A 13569-nucleotide genomic window follows, 5' to 3' on the forward strand; every position below is an offset into this window, starting at 1 on the left:
CCCACCGTGTTGAGCTGGGAAATCAAACCTGAGTCCCAGTGCTCCAGAGATGCCACCATTCCTGTTGCACCACAGTGGGAACTCCACTATGCTGATATTCTTGATACTTGGTATTCTATTCCTTTATTTCTGCCATGCTGGACAGGGTGCTCAAGTTTGTGGCATCCTGGTCACATGTCAGTTCTTGGAGCTGTGTAGAAATCAGCCATTCTGCCTAGGGCTTTGCTAAGGTAGGTCTACTTGTTCAAATGATAGAAAACACATGCCAGGTGTTCGGATCTTAGCCGTATGGTGGCTTTGGTAAATGTGAGTGATTTTTCTCTGAAATGGCATCTTCCTTATTTAAATTTTCCCTCCCAAAGGCATCAGCACTATTTTGTATGTGTAGAGGTATTTCTTTAGGCCTACATTTCTTTTTTCTTTGGAAAAAAATGTGGCGGTTTTTGTTTTGTTTTTGTTTTTGTTTTTTTGAACATCGTTGGAGCTATATTTTGAAAGTTGGAGCTTGTATGGAAGCTCCTCCTCCAATTAGGTTTGAATTGTTAACCTTCTACATTAGAATGTTTCTGGGTTTTCAGTTAACTGACTTTTTTCAGTTTTGAAAAAGAGATGTGTTTCTTTGCTACTTAGTTTAAACCTAAAGGCAATTGGTTGGTAGAAATGAAGTCTGTTGGCTTAAAAAGCGTCAAGGTTTGTGCATCTAAAAGCTCTGTTCGCCTGGAAAGTCAGCCCTGTTCATTAGGCCAGAGTAGAAGGAAAGTCAAACTTATGGATAATCGGTCATATACTCTTTCAATTGGCAATGGAGACTATTTCTGGACAAGTAAAGACACGTTGTGGAATTATGTGCAGACTCTTTCTGGTAAGAAGTCAGTATTACCAAAATACCAAATGTTTTAAAGACTAATTGCAAAAAATAATACCAGTTCCTTACAGAAAACCTGTAAAGTGAAGAAAGATAAGGAAAATAAAAATAGTAATACCACTGAAGTGAGTTTTTCCCTCTGAGTTTTATCTTGAAGTGAAAGAATGTAGGTAGAATAATAATTATTATTATTAACATGTAATAGGCTATTTATTGAGCTTGGCTATCTAAAATGTCTAGGAGTGGGGAGTTCCTGTCGAGGCAGCAGAAACAAATCTGACTAGGAACCATGAGGTTGCGGGTTTGATACCTGGCCTCACTCAGTGGGTTAAGGATCCAGCATTGCCATGAGCTGTAGTGTAGACCACAGACATGCCTTAAATCTGGCATGGCTTGGCGTAGGACAGCAGCTGCAGCTCTGATTCCACCCCTAGCCTGGAAATTTCCATATGCCACGGGTACAGCCCTAAAAAGACCAAAAAAAAAAAATGTCGAGGAGTTCTCTTGTGACTCTAAGGGCTAAGGATCTGGCATTGTCACTGCAGCAGCCCAGGACACTGCTGTGGCAAGGCTTTGATCCCTGGCCCCAGGGAACTTCCATATGCTGAAGGCACAGCCAAAATAAAAATAAAAATAAAATAAAATGTCTGTAGAAATGGGAATTTCAGGGTCTCTTGTTGTTAAAGTTGGTGTCTCTCTTTACTTGGAAGACTTTAGGAAACTTTTATAGTTCTAGAGGATGATAGCAGTAGCCACATGAGCCAGTCTGCTTTTGGTGGAAAGTAGAAGCTTAAACTCTTCAGTGCCTTGGTGAATTGTTGGGTGTTTCCCTCCACCCTGTATTTATAAACCGCAATTTATAAATGACATTTAGGCCCAGAAGTCCCATGAAGGAATGTCATCTAATCTAAGAGGAGGGCGTGTTTTATTTTTTTTTGTTTTGTTTTGTTTTGCTTTGTTTTGTTTTTGTCTTCTTAGGGTTGCACCCTTGGTGTATGGAAGTTCCCTGGCTAAGGGTGAAATCAGAGCTGCAGTTGTGCTGGCCTGTGCCACAGCCACACCAACGCAGGATCTGAGCTGCATCTGCGACCTACACCAAAGCTCACAGCAATGCCAGATCCTTAACCCATTGAGTGAGGCCAGTGTTTGAACCTGTGTCCTCATGGATACTAGTTGGGTTCCTTACTGCTGAGCCCTGACGGGAACTGCCAAGGAGGGTGTGTTTTAGAAGAAGCTATGGAGGTAACTTGATGGCAAACTAAAATTTTTGGCATTTGGTTTAAATTTAGTGTCTTTATGTAGATGGATTTTTTAAACACTTTAGGCACCCTAAAAATTTTACAAAGTATTTATGTTCATTGTTAAAATGGTCTCATGAATATACACAGAGTTGAGGGTTCTGTCTCATTCTAAATTCTCATTTTACTTTCTGGAGTCCTGAAATCCTGTGTCCCCATTTTTAGACATTTTAAAGAAATTGGCCCTCACTCTGAACAATATTGTGTTATTTTGTAAAACAGATGCATTGTGTAAACAGTTGAGTTAACAAATAACTCTGTTATTGGCTTTCTAAGGAAAAAGTTGTTTGAGTGTCCTCTTAAACCAGTGAGCTGTCCCCATTGAACAATTAGTTTTTCCTCCTCCGTTACTTATCTGTATGCAAAAGTAGATATGAAATACTAATTTATCTAACTTTAATTATCAGAAATAATTCTTCTAATAAGCCCAAATACCAGAATGCCTTTTTTATAGGTCAAATCTAAGTCTTAGATAAATTCACTTAAGCACAAGTTATATTATCATATCTAATAATAGGGGTTTCTTGGTGATCTAAGGAGCTATTCACATTAAATCTAATTTCATTGTTAATTTGTGTGTTTAAGGTGCATAAATAAGTCTTGGGGTTGTTTTTTCACTTTTTTTTTTGGCCATACCCTTGGCATGTGGAAGTTCCTGGACCAGGGATTGTACCCGAACCACAGCAGTGACCTTATTTAGCATCAGTAAGCAGAGTTAGGTGGCCAAGGGGAGACCAGACTGAAGCCAAGACTTTTTATTGTACTATGTTGCCATCTTGAGGGAGGGAAATTGGAAGTCTTTACTGATTGATGACATGTGCCAAGCCAGGGCTTCCGAAAGTTAGCTCTGCTGAGGACTAGTTCTTTGAAATGTTCCTGGAAGACAGGTTTCTAGGCAGTTATCAAGAAATACCCACATTAGGAGTTCCCATTGTGGTGCATCAGAATGAATCCAGCTGGCATCCATGAAGATGTGGGTTCAGTCCCTGGCCTCGCTTAGTGGGTCAGGGATCCAGTGTTGCTGTGAGCTATGGTGCAGGTCACAGATGCAGCTCGGATCCTGGCTGCGGCTGTTGGCTGTAGCTCCAATTTGACCCCTAGCCTGGGAACTTCCACATACCACAGGTGCAACCCTGAAAAGCAAAAAGAAAAAGAAATACCCACATTATTAAGTGTACGTGTAATTAAATGAATGCTCACACACTCAGAAATACCTCTTCATATTCCACCTGATGCATACTGCAGTCACTAGACTTCTTAAGGCAACCCCCATCTGACTTCCAAAACGTTTTATTAGTTTTAGGCAGACATTTAAAAAGTAAAACTTTTAAGCAGTAACCCATATTCATTATAAAAATTTAAACAATTGTTGTCAAATACAAGTTCATGTGCCCAGTGCACAGTGAGGCCAAACAAACTGAAACATTGGAGTTTGGAGCAGAGAAAGGTTTATTGCAGGGCCAAGCAAGAAGAATAGGTGGCTTGTGCTCAGAAAACTTGAGCTCCCCAATGGTTTTTGGAAAAAAAGTTTTTATAGGCAAAAGTTGGGAGGAGGGCTCAGGGTGTGTACCTTTCTCCTGATTGGTTGATGGGGTGGCAGGGGGCTGTCCAAGAATCTTATGGTTCAGCCCAAAGTTACCTTCCTCCACTCTGGCCGGTGGCCTTAATTCTGTTGAAGAATTCAGAGCTATATTATTGTTACCTATATTCCCTGAGGGGAAACCTATACCCTGCACTGTTGTCTATTGACTGCTCCTCCTTTGTTTCTGCATTCCCTCCCTAACTTAATTAATGTTTGAGGAGTTCCCTTTGTGGTGCATCAGAACGAATCTGAGTAGTACCCGTGAGGATGCAGGTTCAATCCCTGGGTGTTGGGAATCCAACTTTGCCATGAGTTGTGGTGTAGGCTGCAGATGCAGCTTGGATACCCCAGGGTCACTGTGGCTGTGGTATTGGGTGACAGCAAATTTGAATCTGTCCTTCGGCTCTCAGTGAAGACCCTTTTTTTTTTTTTTTAATGATTTTTTATTTCTTCCATTATAGCTGGTTTACAGTGTTGTGTCAATTTTCCACAATATTAGGGAAGATCTTGGAGGCTTTTTTTCCTGCAAACTAGAAACCGTGTGTGTCTGTCTGTCTGTCTGTCTGTGGAGTGGTGTTGTAGCTCAGTAAGGCTTTTATATCCAGAACAGGTCCTGGTTGATTTTACACTTAAGGAATGTGAAGGAAAGTGAAATCTCTCACTCTTCCATCCCACTCCCTGGAGGTAACCCCTAAGAGTTTGACATCCTTCCAAATTTTATTCTGTACATATTCAGAAATACATGTTTATATATCTTTTTGTTTGTTTTTTCTAGGGCCCTACCCGCCGCATACAGAGGTTTCCAGGCTAGGGGTCTAATCGGAGCTGTAGCAGGCGACCTACATACACCAGAGTTCACGGCAATGCCAGATCCTTCACCCACTGAGCAAGGCTGGGGATTGAACCTGTGTCCTCATGGGTGCTAGTCGGGTTCGTTAACGCTGAGCCATGACGGGAACTCCTCCAGCAATTTTCTTAACTGAAGGATATTTGTTATTTCTAGATATTCACTATTATAAATAGTGCTGTGATGAACATCTTTGGGTATTTGTGGAGTGAATGCCTAGAAATGAGATTGGTCAAGGCTATGTACATAGGTAAGTATTGCCAGTTACTTTCCAGGAGGTCGTACCAGTTTATACTCACACTTAACAGTGTCATCCTTGAGGAAGTTCCCTTAGTGACGTGGCAGGTTAAGGATCTGGCATTGTCACTGCTGTGGCATGGGTTGCAGCTGTGGCACAGGTTTGATCCCTGGCCCCAGAACTTCAGCGTGCCTCAGACAAGGCCATAAAACCAAAAACAGTTGTCATTTTTGAGTTGTTTAAGTAAGACTTGGTTCAACTAAGATTTTTATGTTTATGTTGGGATTCTTTTTTTAAATTAAAAACAAAAAATCTCATTTTTAAAACAGTAAATTATGGGGCAAAAAGTGTTAATGTTAGAATGTATATGGATACTTATGTTAAGGAAACTTTTTTTTTGTCTCTTTTTGTCTTTTCTAGGGCCACACCCGTGGCATATGGAGGCTCCCAGACTAGGGATCCAGTCGGAGCTATAGCCACTGGCCTATGCCACAGCCACAGCAATGCAGGATCCGAGCCACGTCTGCAACCCATACCACAGCTCATGGCAATGCCAATCCTTAACCCACTGAGCAAGGCCAGGGATCAAACCCACAACCTCATGTTTCCTAGTCCGATTCGTTAGCCACTGAGCCACGACAGGAACACCAAAGGAAATTTTTTTAAATGTATTAGTCTTGGCTTTTGGATTTCTAAGTCTTTGAAAGCATTCTTTGCCTGGAAATTACTGATGGGTTCTTATCAATGTAGTTTTCTAATGGGTAAATGTTACTGTGCTTCAACTGGGTTATAAACTTTTTGAAGGCATTTGAACATGGGTTTATAATCTCTTTATATTTCCAGGGCCTGGCATAGTTTCTTGAATATATAAGATATTTGGTATATTACTGGCGCAGGGGCGAGGGGAGATCTTAACTTTTTTTTTTTTTTTTTGTCTTTTTAGCACTGCATCCGCAGCATATGGAAGTTCTCAGGCTAGGGGTTGAATTCATGCTGTAGCCGCTGGCCTCTGCCATAGCCACAGCAATGCCAGATCTGAGCCGTATCTACAACCTATGCCTCAGCTCACGCTGACACCGGATCATTAACCCACTAAGTGAGACCAGGGTTCGAACCCATGTCGTCATGGATACTAGTCAGATTCGTTTCTGCTGAGCCACAATGGAAACTCCCTGAGATCTAATATTTTTAAGAGAGCATAATGCTGTCAGCCTGAATGTCCTGATGGAGAGAGCTGTAATCCTTATATAACAATTTCCACGGCAAAGGGAAACATTTCTTAAGTTTTCAAAGTAATGGCTCTTTCCTCATGTAAAACGCTAGCTCTGGAGTTCCTGTTATGGCTCAGCGGGTTAAGAACCCAACATAGTATCCGTGAGCATGCAAGTTTGATCCTTGGCCTCGCTCAGTGAGTTTAGGGTCTGGTGTTGTCATAAGCTATAGCGTAGGTCACAGATGCGCCTCGGATTTGGTGTTGCTGTGGCATAGAATTGCTGCTGCTGCTCCAGTTCAACCCCTAGCCCAGGAAATTATGGGTGTGGCCCTAAAAAAAAAGAAAAAGAAACTAAGAAACAAAACAAAAAAAACCCACTGGCCATTGTAGTGGAGAGAGGTAACTGGCAACTTCAGTAGGAAGAAGACAGTTAAGAGGAAAACTACAGTCACTGCAAAAATGTTACTTCTAAAGAACTCCAAAACTTGTGTGTTTGCAGATCAGGGAGCAGAGAAACATGAGGGACCAGGTCAGTCTTCTGGGATCACTGATCAAGAGAAGGAGTTGTCCACCAATGCTTTCCAAGCTTTCACAGTAAGAAATGGTTTCTCTTAATCTGTGCCATCTTTAGGATCTGTCAAGTATGAATCTTTTCACAATGAATTTTTTAATGTGTAGTTTTTGTTCTGTACTGATTCAGGAGTTAAAGTTTAGAGATTACTTAGGTTTAATTTTTTTTTAATTTTAGTTTAAATATGATGAAAGGAATGGGAGTGATTTGAGCCATTCCCAAGTTTTTGTTTCCATAAACATATTTTAACTGTCATAGTTTTGTTTTTATGTCTCTTAAAATTAGATTTGTAAATATATGGGAATGGCTTTTCATTTCACTAGTCTCTTCAGTTCTCTTCCTTGACTATCCTTTATAATGGAACCTCAGAAGTTTGTTGTCAGAACTTTTATCTTTCTGACATTAAGCAATGTGAAGGAGGAGTTCTCTTTGTGGCGCAGGATGTGGGTTTGATCCCTGGCCTAGCTCAGTGGGTTGAGGATCCATTGTTGCCTCAGGCTGCTGAATGGGTTGCAGATGCAGCTTGAATCTGGTGTTGCTGTGGCTGTGGAGTAGGCTGGCAGCTGCAGCTCTGACTTGACCCCTGGCTTGGGAACTTCCATATGCTGCAGGTGCAGCTGTAAGAAGAAAAACCAAACAAACAAAATAATGTGAAAGAAAACCTTATTGATTAGCAGGTTGCATTCATGTAAGCTGAAGAACTTGATACTTGGGTATGCAAAGTATACTACAAATTAAAATTTGGAATAATCATATTACCTTTCTTGGCTAGCCTTGTTACACCCTGATAGTAATATATACCAGTATATACTAATGTATATTATATCTGATTATAATATATATTATATATAGATATTTTATAAACTTATATAGTGTGTGTGTCTTGTAGATATAATGCACATGTATTTAGAGTTTGATTTTTAAGAAATAAATATGCACAATTTTTTTTTTCAGTTTTTTTTGAGGTAAAATTGACATATCACAATTTCTTTGGTTTTTTTTTTTTTTTTTTTTGCTTTTGCTTTTTAGGGCCACACTAGTGGCATTGGAAGTTCCCAGGCTAGGTGTCTAATGTGAGCTGCAGCTGCTGGCCTACATCACAGCCACAGCAACTCAGGATCTGAGCCGAGTCTGCCACCTACACCATAGCTCACAGCGGCACCAGATCCCCCACCCCCTGAATGAGGCCAGGGATCGAACCTGCATCCTCATGGATGCTAGTTGGATCTGTTACCACTGAGCCACAACAGGAACTCCACGCAGTTTCTTAATTGACATGACTATTACTTCATCTAGTAACTGTCTTTTTAAGAGATTTTAAATAAAGGTGAATGAGGAGTTTGGGCTGTGGTGCAGCAGGTTAAGAATCCAGCGTTGCTGCAGCTGTGGCATAGTTCACACCTATGGCTCAAATTGGATCCCTGGCTCAGGAATTTACATATGCTGTGGGTGTGGCCAAAAAAGAAAAATAAATAAATAAACAAAATAAAAATGAATGAAATATGTTTGGAAATGAATGTATAATTCTTAAAGTTGGTATGTAATTTTGTTTGTGTGTTTTTATTTTAGGCTGGAAATTATGATGTATGTCTGCAGCATCTTGCCTGCCTACAAGATATAAACAAAGATGATTATAAAATAATTTTGAACACAGCAGTAGCTGAATTTTTTAAAAGTAACCAAACCACAACAGATAGTTTGAGACAAACACTTAACCAGCTGAAGAATCAGGTGATACATAAATGAATTTCACTATAAAATATTATGGTATTCTCTAAATTGTGAAATAAAATTAGTTAAGTAAAATAATGTGACTACTTATCTGATATTAATAGCATGATTTCTAATATATCATAAACATTTGTTGGTATTAATTTTATTTGTATAAAATTATTATTTCAGGAAATGAAAGGTATATTGTGTGATTTTATTTTCCATTGAGTTTTGAACTTGAACAAGGTAAACTAATATACCAAATTTGAATGAGCTTTGGAGTTTTGATTAAGAATTAAAATAGAAATGTATGAAAAAGATGACCTGCTGAGATTTTATCTTATTTATACCTGCAAAGGTCCAGTTATTAATAGTAATAGCAGATTGTTTAGCATTTTGGATCAGGAGATGATCGGTTAAATAGACGATATTCTGATTTCTATATTGTTTGGGGCTTGCCTTGATCATTGGTCTGGTCATAACAGTATCACAAGGTTAGACCTTTGATATTCAGGAGGGCTGATAACGGACCTTTAGTGCTTACTATGTAATAAGACTTTATGTAACTAAGAATCTTATATAGGACATCTCACTTACTCTTCCCAGTAGCCCTATGAAGTAGCTACTGTGATTTTCTTATTTCACAGATGGGAAAGCTGAGGTACAGATGGCTTGTGTAGATTGTCCAAAGATACAAAGCTTTTAAGTAATAAGAGCTGCTTGAACCCAGTTCTCTTTAACTCTAGAGCCTATGCTTTTAATTACTGCTTCATGCTGTATAAGATCCTGAAACCTTTTTGAGGACTCCCCCCGTCTTGTATTCATGAGTACCACTATACTATGGAGTATCACATAAAATGTGATGTGGTTAGAAATAAGTGACCCCTTCAGGCTCTTCGTGATTCTTTGTAGGAGTGAAGATACTATACATCACCCTCAATGTCATTTAGTTAGAAGAGGAGTCCCTCAGTGACTCAGCAGGTTAAGGACCTGGCATTGTCACTGCTGCATCTCAGATCACTGCTGGGGCTCAGGTTCGATCCCTGGCCTGGGAACTTCCACATGCCACAGGCACAGCCAAAAAAGGAAAAAAAAATGAAAAGAAATAAAGTTCTTCAGGATCTTTATAATTCTTTATAGGAACAAAGTAATTTTTCAGCCCTATTGAAATTCTTCAACAAAAATGAAAATAATAGCCACCATTCATCAGATACTTACTACTTGATTCCAAATTTCATATTAAGTGCTTTTTATTCCCTATCTCATATAATCCTCACATCCAACCCTTGGCATAGGTACTTGTTATCTCAGTTTTATTTTTTAATTTCTTTTGTTTTGTTTTGTTTTGCTTTTTAGGGCTGCACCTGTGGCAAATGGAGGTTCCTAGCCTAGGGGTCTAATCTGAGCTACAGCTGCCGGCCTACGCCACAGCCACAGCAAATGTGGGATCTGAGCTACGTCTCTGACCTATACCACAGCTCACAGCAACGCCGGATCCTTAATCCACTGAGTGAGGCTAGGGATTGAACCCGTGACCTCATGGTTCCTAGTCGGATTCGTTTCTGCTGCGCCAGGACAGGAGCTTCCCATTATCTCAATTTTAAATTGAGGTTTGAGGAGCTTAATAATTTTAATTTTTATTTATTTATGTATTTATACTAAATATAAAAGTTTGCGTCTATTAACCCTAAACTCCCAAGCCATCCCTCTCCTTCCTCCCTCACCCTTGGCAGCCACAAGTCTGTTCTCCACATCCGTGAGTCTATTTCGGTTTTGTAGATAGGTTCATTTGATGACACACCTTTTCATTCTGTTCCACTTTCATTTTCATCTTATTTAATGAGTAGTCTTTGTTCTGGTTGGAGCAATTACTAGATTATTTTGGTGAATTATAGAAAATGTGGAAAAGTTATTCATAATTTCAATCATTGCTGAAACCAAAACTCCTTAATTTATCCAGGACCCCTTTTTCTGGCTAAGAATTATCCCATTCTTAGCTCATTCTCTCTCCATTGTATAACTACCAAGAAGTGTTATTTTTCTTTGGAAATTGAGTTTTCTCCATTTAAAAAGATTTTTTTAATCACTTGAAGATAGTGACTTGATAATTAAAGATTATAAAGAACCACGAAACTCATTGAGATGCTCATGCTATTGGTCAGCTTGGACCAATTGTTAGCATTAACATCCCTCCCCCACCCCTGCATCAAACTCAACACATGGGTGATTGAAGTCTGCAGAAGTCTAATTACAAACCACTCTGTATCATGAACTTCATGTTCCTTGCCATTAACCAGTTCAAGGTTCCAGGACTCCATGCAGTACCAAAATCCACAGTTACTCAAAATCTTTATATAAAATAGCATAATGGGAGTTCCCATCGTGGCTCAGTGGTTAACAAATCTGACTAGGAACCATGAGGTTGTAGGTTCGATCCCTGGCCTCGCTCAGTGGGTTAAGGATCTGGCATTGCCGTGGGCTGTGGTGTAGGTGGCAGACGCAGCTCGGATCCTGAGGTTGCTGTGGCTGTGGCTTGGGCTGGCGGCTACAGCTCCAATTAGGCCCCTAGCCTGGGAACCTCCATATGCCGCGGGTGTGGCCCTAGAAAAGACAAAAAAATTTAAAAATAAAAATAAATAAAATAGCATAATGTTTTAATATAACCTAGCCACATCATGCCATCTTCCCGTATGCTTCAAATAATCTTTAGGTTATTTATAATATCTAATACAATGTAAATAGTTGCCAGCACATATCACATTCGAATATTGCTTTTTAGAACTTTCTGACATTTTCTTCCCCATGTGTTTTCAGTCTGTGGTTGGTTGAATCCATGGATGTGGAACCTGTGAATACAGTGGACCAACTGTATATTAAAGTTCTAGTCAGAGTTCCTGCTGTAATGCAGTGGGTTAAGAATCTTATTGCAGCAGGTTGGGTTGCTGCTGAGGTACAGGTTCCATACCTAGCCTGGTACAATGGGTCAAAGGATCCATTGTTACCGTAATTGCTGTGTAGGTCAGCAACTGTGGCTCGGATTCAATCCCTGGCCCAAGAGCTTGTATATGCCGCAGGTGCAGCCATAAAATTTAAAAATAAAGTTCCCCTGAAGTTCCCTTGTGGCTCAGCAGATTAAGGATCCGCCATTGTCACTGCTGTGGCTCTGATTACAGCTGTGGCGTGGGTTTGATCCCTGGCACAGGAATTTACACACTCCATGGGCATGGCCAAAAAAAAGTTCCATTGTTTAATTTAGAGAAATATCAGTCAGAATTAATTACCTAAACTTCTACAACAATTTGTTGCATTCTTCATAATGGAAAATATAAGGTTTTTTAAAATTTTATTGAAATATGGTTGATTTACAGTATTGTGCCAATTTCTGCTATACAGCAAAGTGACCCAGTCATACATATGTATATATACACTCCCTTTCTTATCTTCCATCATGGTCTATCCCATAGTTCCCTGGGCCATACAGTAGAACCTCATTGCTTATCCATTCTCAATGTAAAGATAAGTTTTAATACAGGTAAAATTTCATTTTAATGTGTTACATGGAAGTAGAGAATGTGAAACGATTAAAATTTAAAAGTGTATTGCTGCAGCTTATAGAAAGTGGATATACAGGGAGTTCCCGTCGTGGCGCAGTGGTTAACGAATCCAACTAGGAACCATGAGGTTGCGGGTTCGGTCCCTGCCCTTGCTCAGTGGGTTAACGATCCGGCGTTGCCGTGAGCTGTGGTGTAGGTTGCAGACGCGGCTCGGATCCCGCGTTGCTGTGGCTCTGGCATAGGCCGGTGGCTACAGCTCCGATTCAACCCCTAGCCTGGGAACCTCCATATGCCGCGGGAGCGGCCTAAGAAATAGCAACAATAACAACAACAAAAGACAAAAAAAAAAGAAAAGAAAGTGGATATACAGATAGTCATTAGCTTTAAAATGCAAAGTGTTACGACTTTTGGTGTCAGATGTGGAAGTTAGGGTTCTAGTGAGGCCATTAAAAGCCTGTTTTTACCTCAGTGCTTGAGAAGGTGTATTTTTGTTGTTCACTGCTTTGAAAAATCTATTTTTTTATTATGGGAACAAAGAACCCAATAGGAAAATCAGAAAATAAACTTCCTGGCTATATGGCCTTGGGCAGGATAATTAAGCTTTTTGTGCTGGTTTCCTTATTTATAAGATGGAAATAATATTTATGTCATTGAGGTATGGGAAGGGTAAATGAGGTATTCTCTATAAAGGATTTAACGTAGCAGGCCTGGCACATAGTCAAGTAGTTAGGTATTGTTTGTTCATGTTTAAATTTACTTTGGTATTTACAAAATGGAATCTAGCTTATGTATATATCATAACATTCTCAGAGTTCCCATTGTGCCTTCGCCAGTTAAGAATCTAACATCCAGTCCGTGAGGATGCAAGTTTGATACTTGGCCTCATTAAGTGGTTTAAGAATCCAGCATTGCCACAAGCTGTGGCATAGGTTGCAGATGTGGCTCAGATCCAATGTTGCTGTGGCTGTGATATAGGCCGTCAGCTTCAGTTCTGATTTGACCCCCTAGCCGAAGAACTTGCTTATGCTGCAGGTGTGGCCATAAAAAGAAAAAAAAATAATTCTCATAGGAAAGGTTATTTTGAGTTTTGCACACTCCCTATTTAGCCTCTTGCTGCATGAGGCCACATGAGTGGGAATCCAACTCAGAAGCCACATTGAAGAACAAAATTTTACTATGACAAATATTTGATTTTTAGTATGTGAGAGTAATTAAAATCTAGAGGTCCTGTTGGAAATGTGGAAATTTCAAGAGTAAGAAATGTTGGCCTATGTTTCTGTTTATTCATACAGATTCTTTCAATTTTTACCTTTATTTTCTTACTGTTGGAACACAATCCCTGTCGATTGTTTTGCAGGTCCATTCTGCTGTTGAAGAAATGGATGGATTAGATGATGTTGAAAATAGCATGTTGTATTACAATCAAGCAGTGATTCTTTATCATCTGCGGCAGTACACAGAAGCCATATCAGTTGGTGAAAAACTTTATCAGTTTATAGAGCCTTTTGGTATGTTGTCTGTCAAGTCCAAAATTTGCTTGTCTTCTTATACTTGCAAAGGTCCCTGGTACTGTTACCTAGATAACCTAAATCAGAATTACATGTGTTTAAAGAAAGAAAAAAAGTTGTGACAAGTTTTCTTAATGGTTAAAAAAAATAAAAATTTATCACTTTTAGGAGTTCCCCCTG

The 13569-nt window shown here is 39.6% G+C and overlaps 1 protein-coding gene across 7 annotated transcripts in view; it reads left to right on the forward strand.

The window, feature by feature from the left end:
* The window catches only part of CNOT10 (CCR4-NOT transcription complex subunit 10), an 81097-nt gene that overhangs the window by 7351 nt on the left and 60177 nt on the right, over positions 1–13569 (forward strand). For 4 of the 7 annotated variants that reach the window (XR_007133414.1, XM_047769472.1, XM_047769477.1 and 1 more), the window contains exons 1-4: positions 4753–4842; positions 6543–6637; positions 8184–8345; positions 13239–13389. Coding sequence is in view for 6 of the 7 variants with exons in the window: in XM_047769472.1 (XP_047625428.1) it covers positions 4776–4842; positions 6543–6637; positions 8184–8345; positions 13239–13389 (475 nt within the window). In the remaining variant the exon portion in view is untranslated. Of the gene's footprint in view, positions 1–4752; positions 4843–6542; positions 6638–8183; positions 8346–13238; positions 13390–13569 lie in introns of those variants that run through there. The other 3 variants (XM_047769483.1, XM_047769492.1, XM_047769503.1) reach the window with 2 other exon arrangements.

Source organism: Phacochoerus africanus, chromosome 1, assembly GCF_016906955.1.
Source record: "Phacochoerus africanus isolate WHEZ1 chromosome 1, ROS_Pafr_v1, whole genome shotgun sequence".
Classification (NCBI taxonomy): domain Eukaryota; kingdom Metazoa; phylum Chordata; class Mammalia; order Artiodactyla; family Suidae; genus Phacochoerus; species Phacochoerus africanus.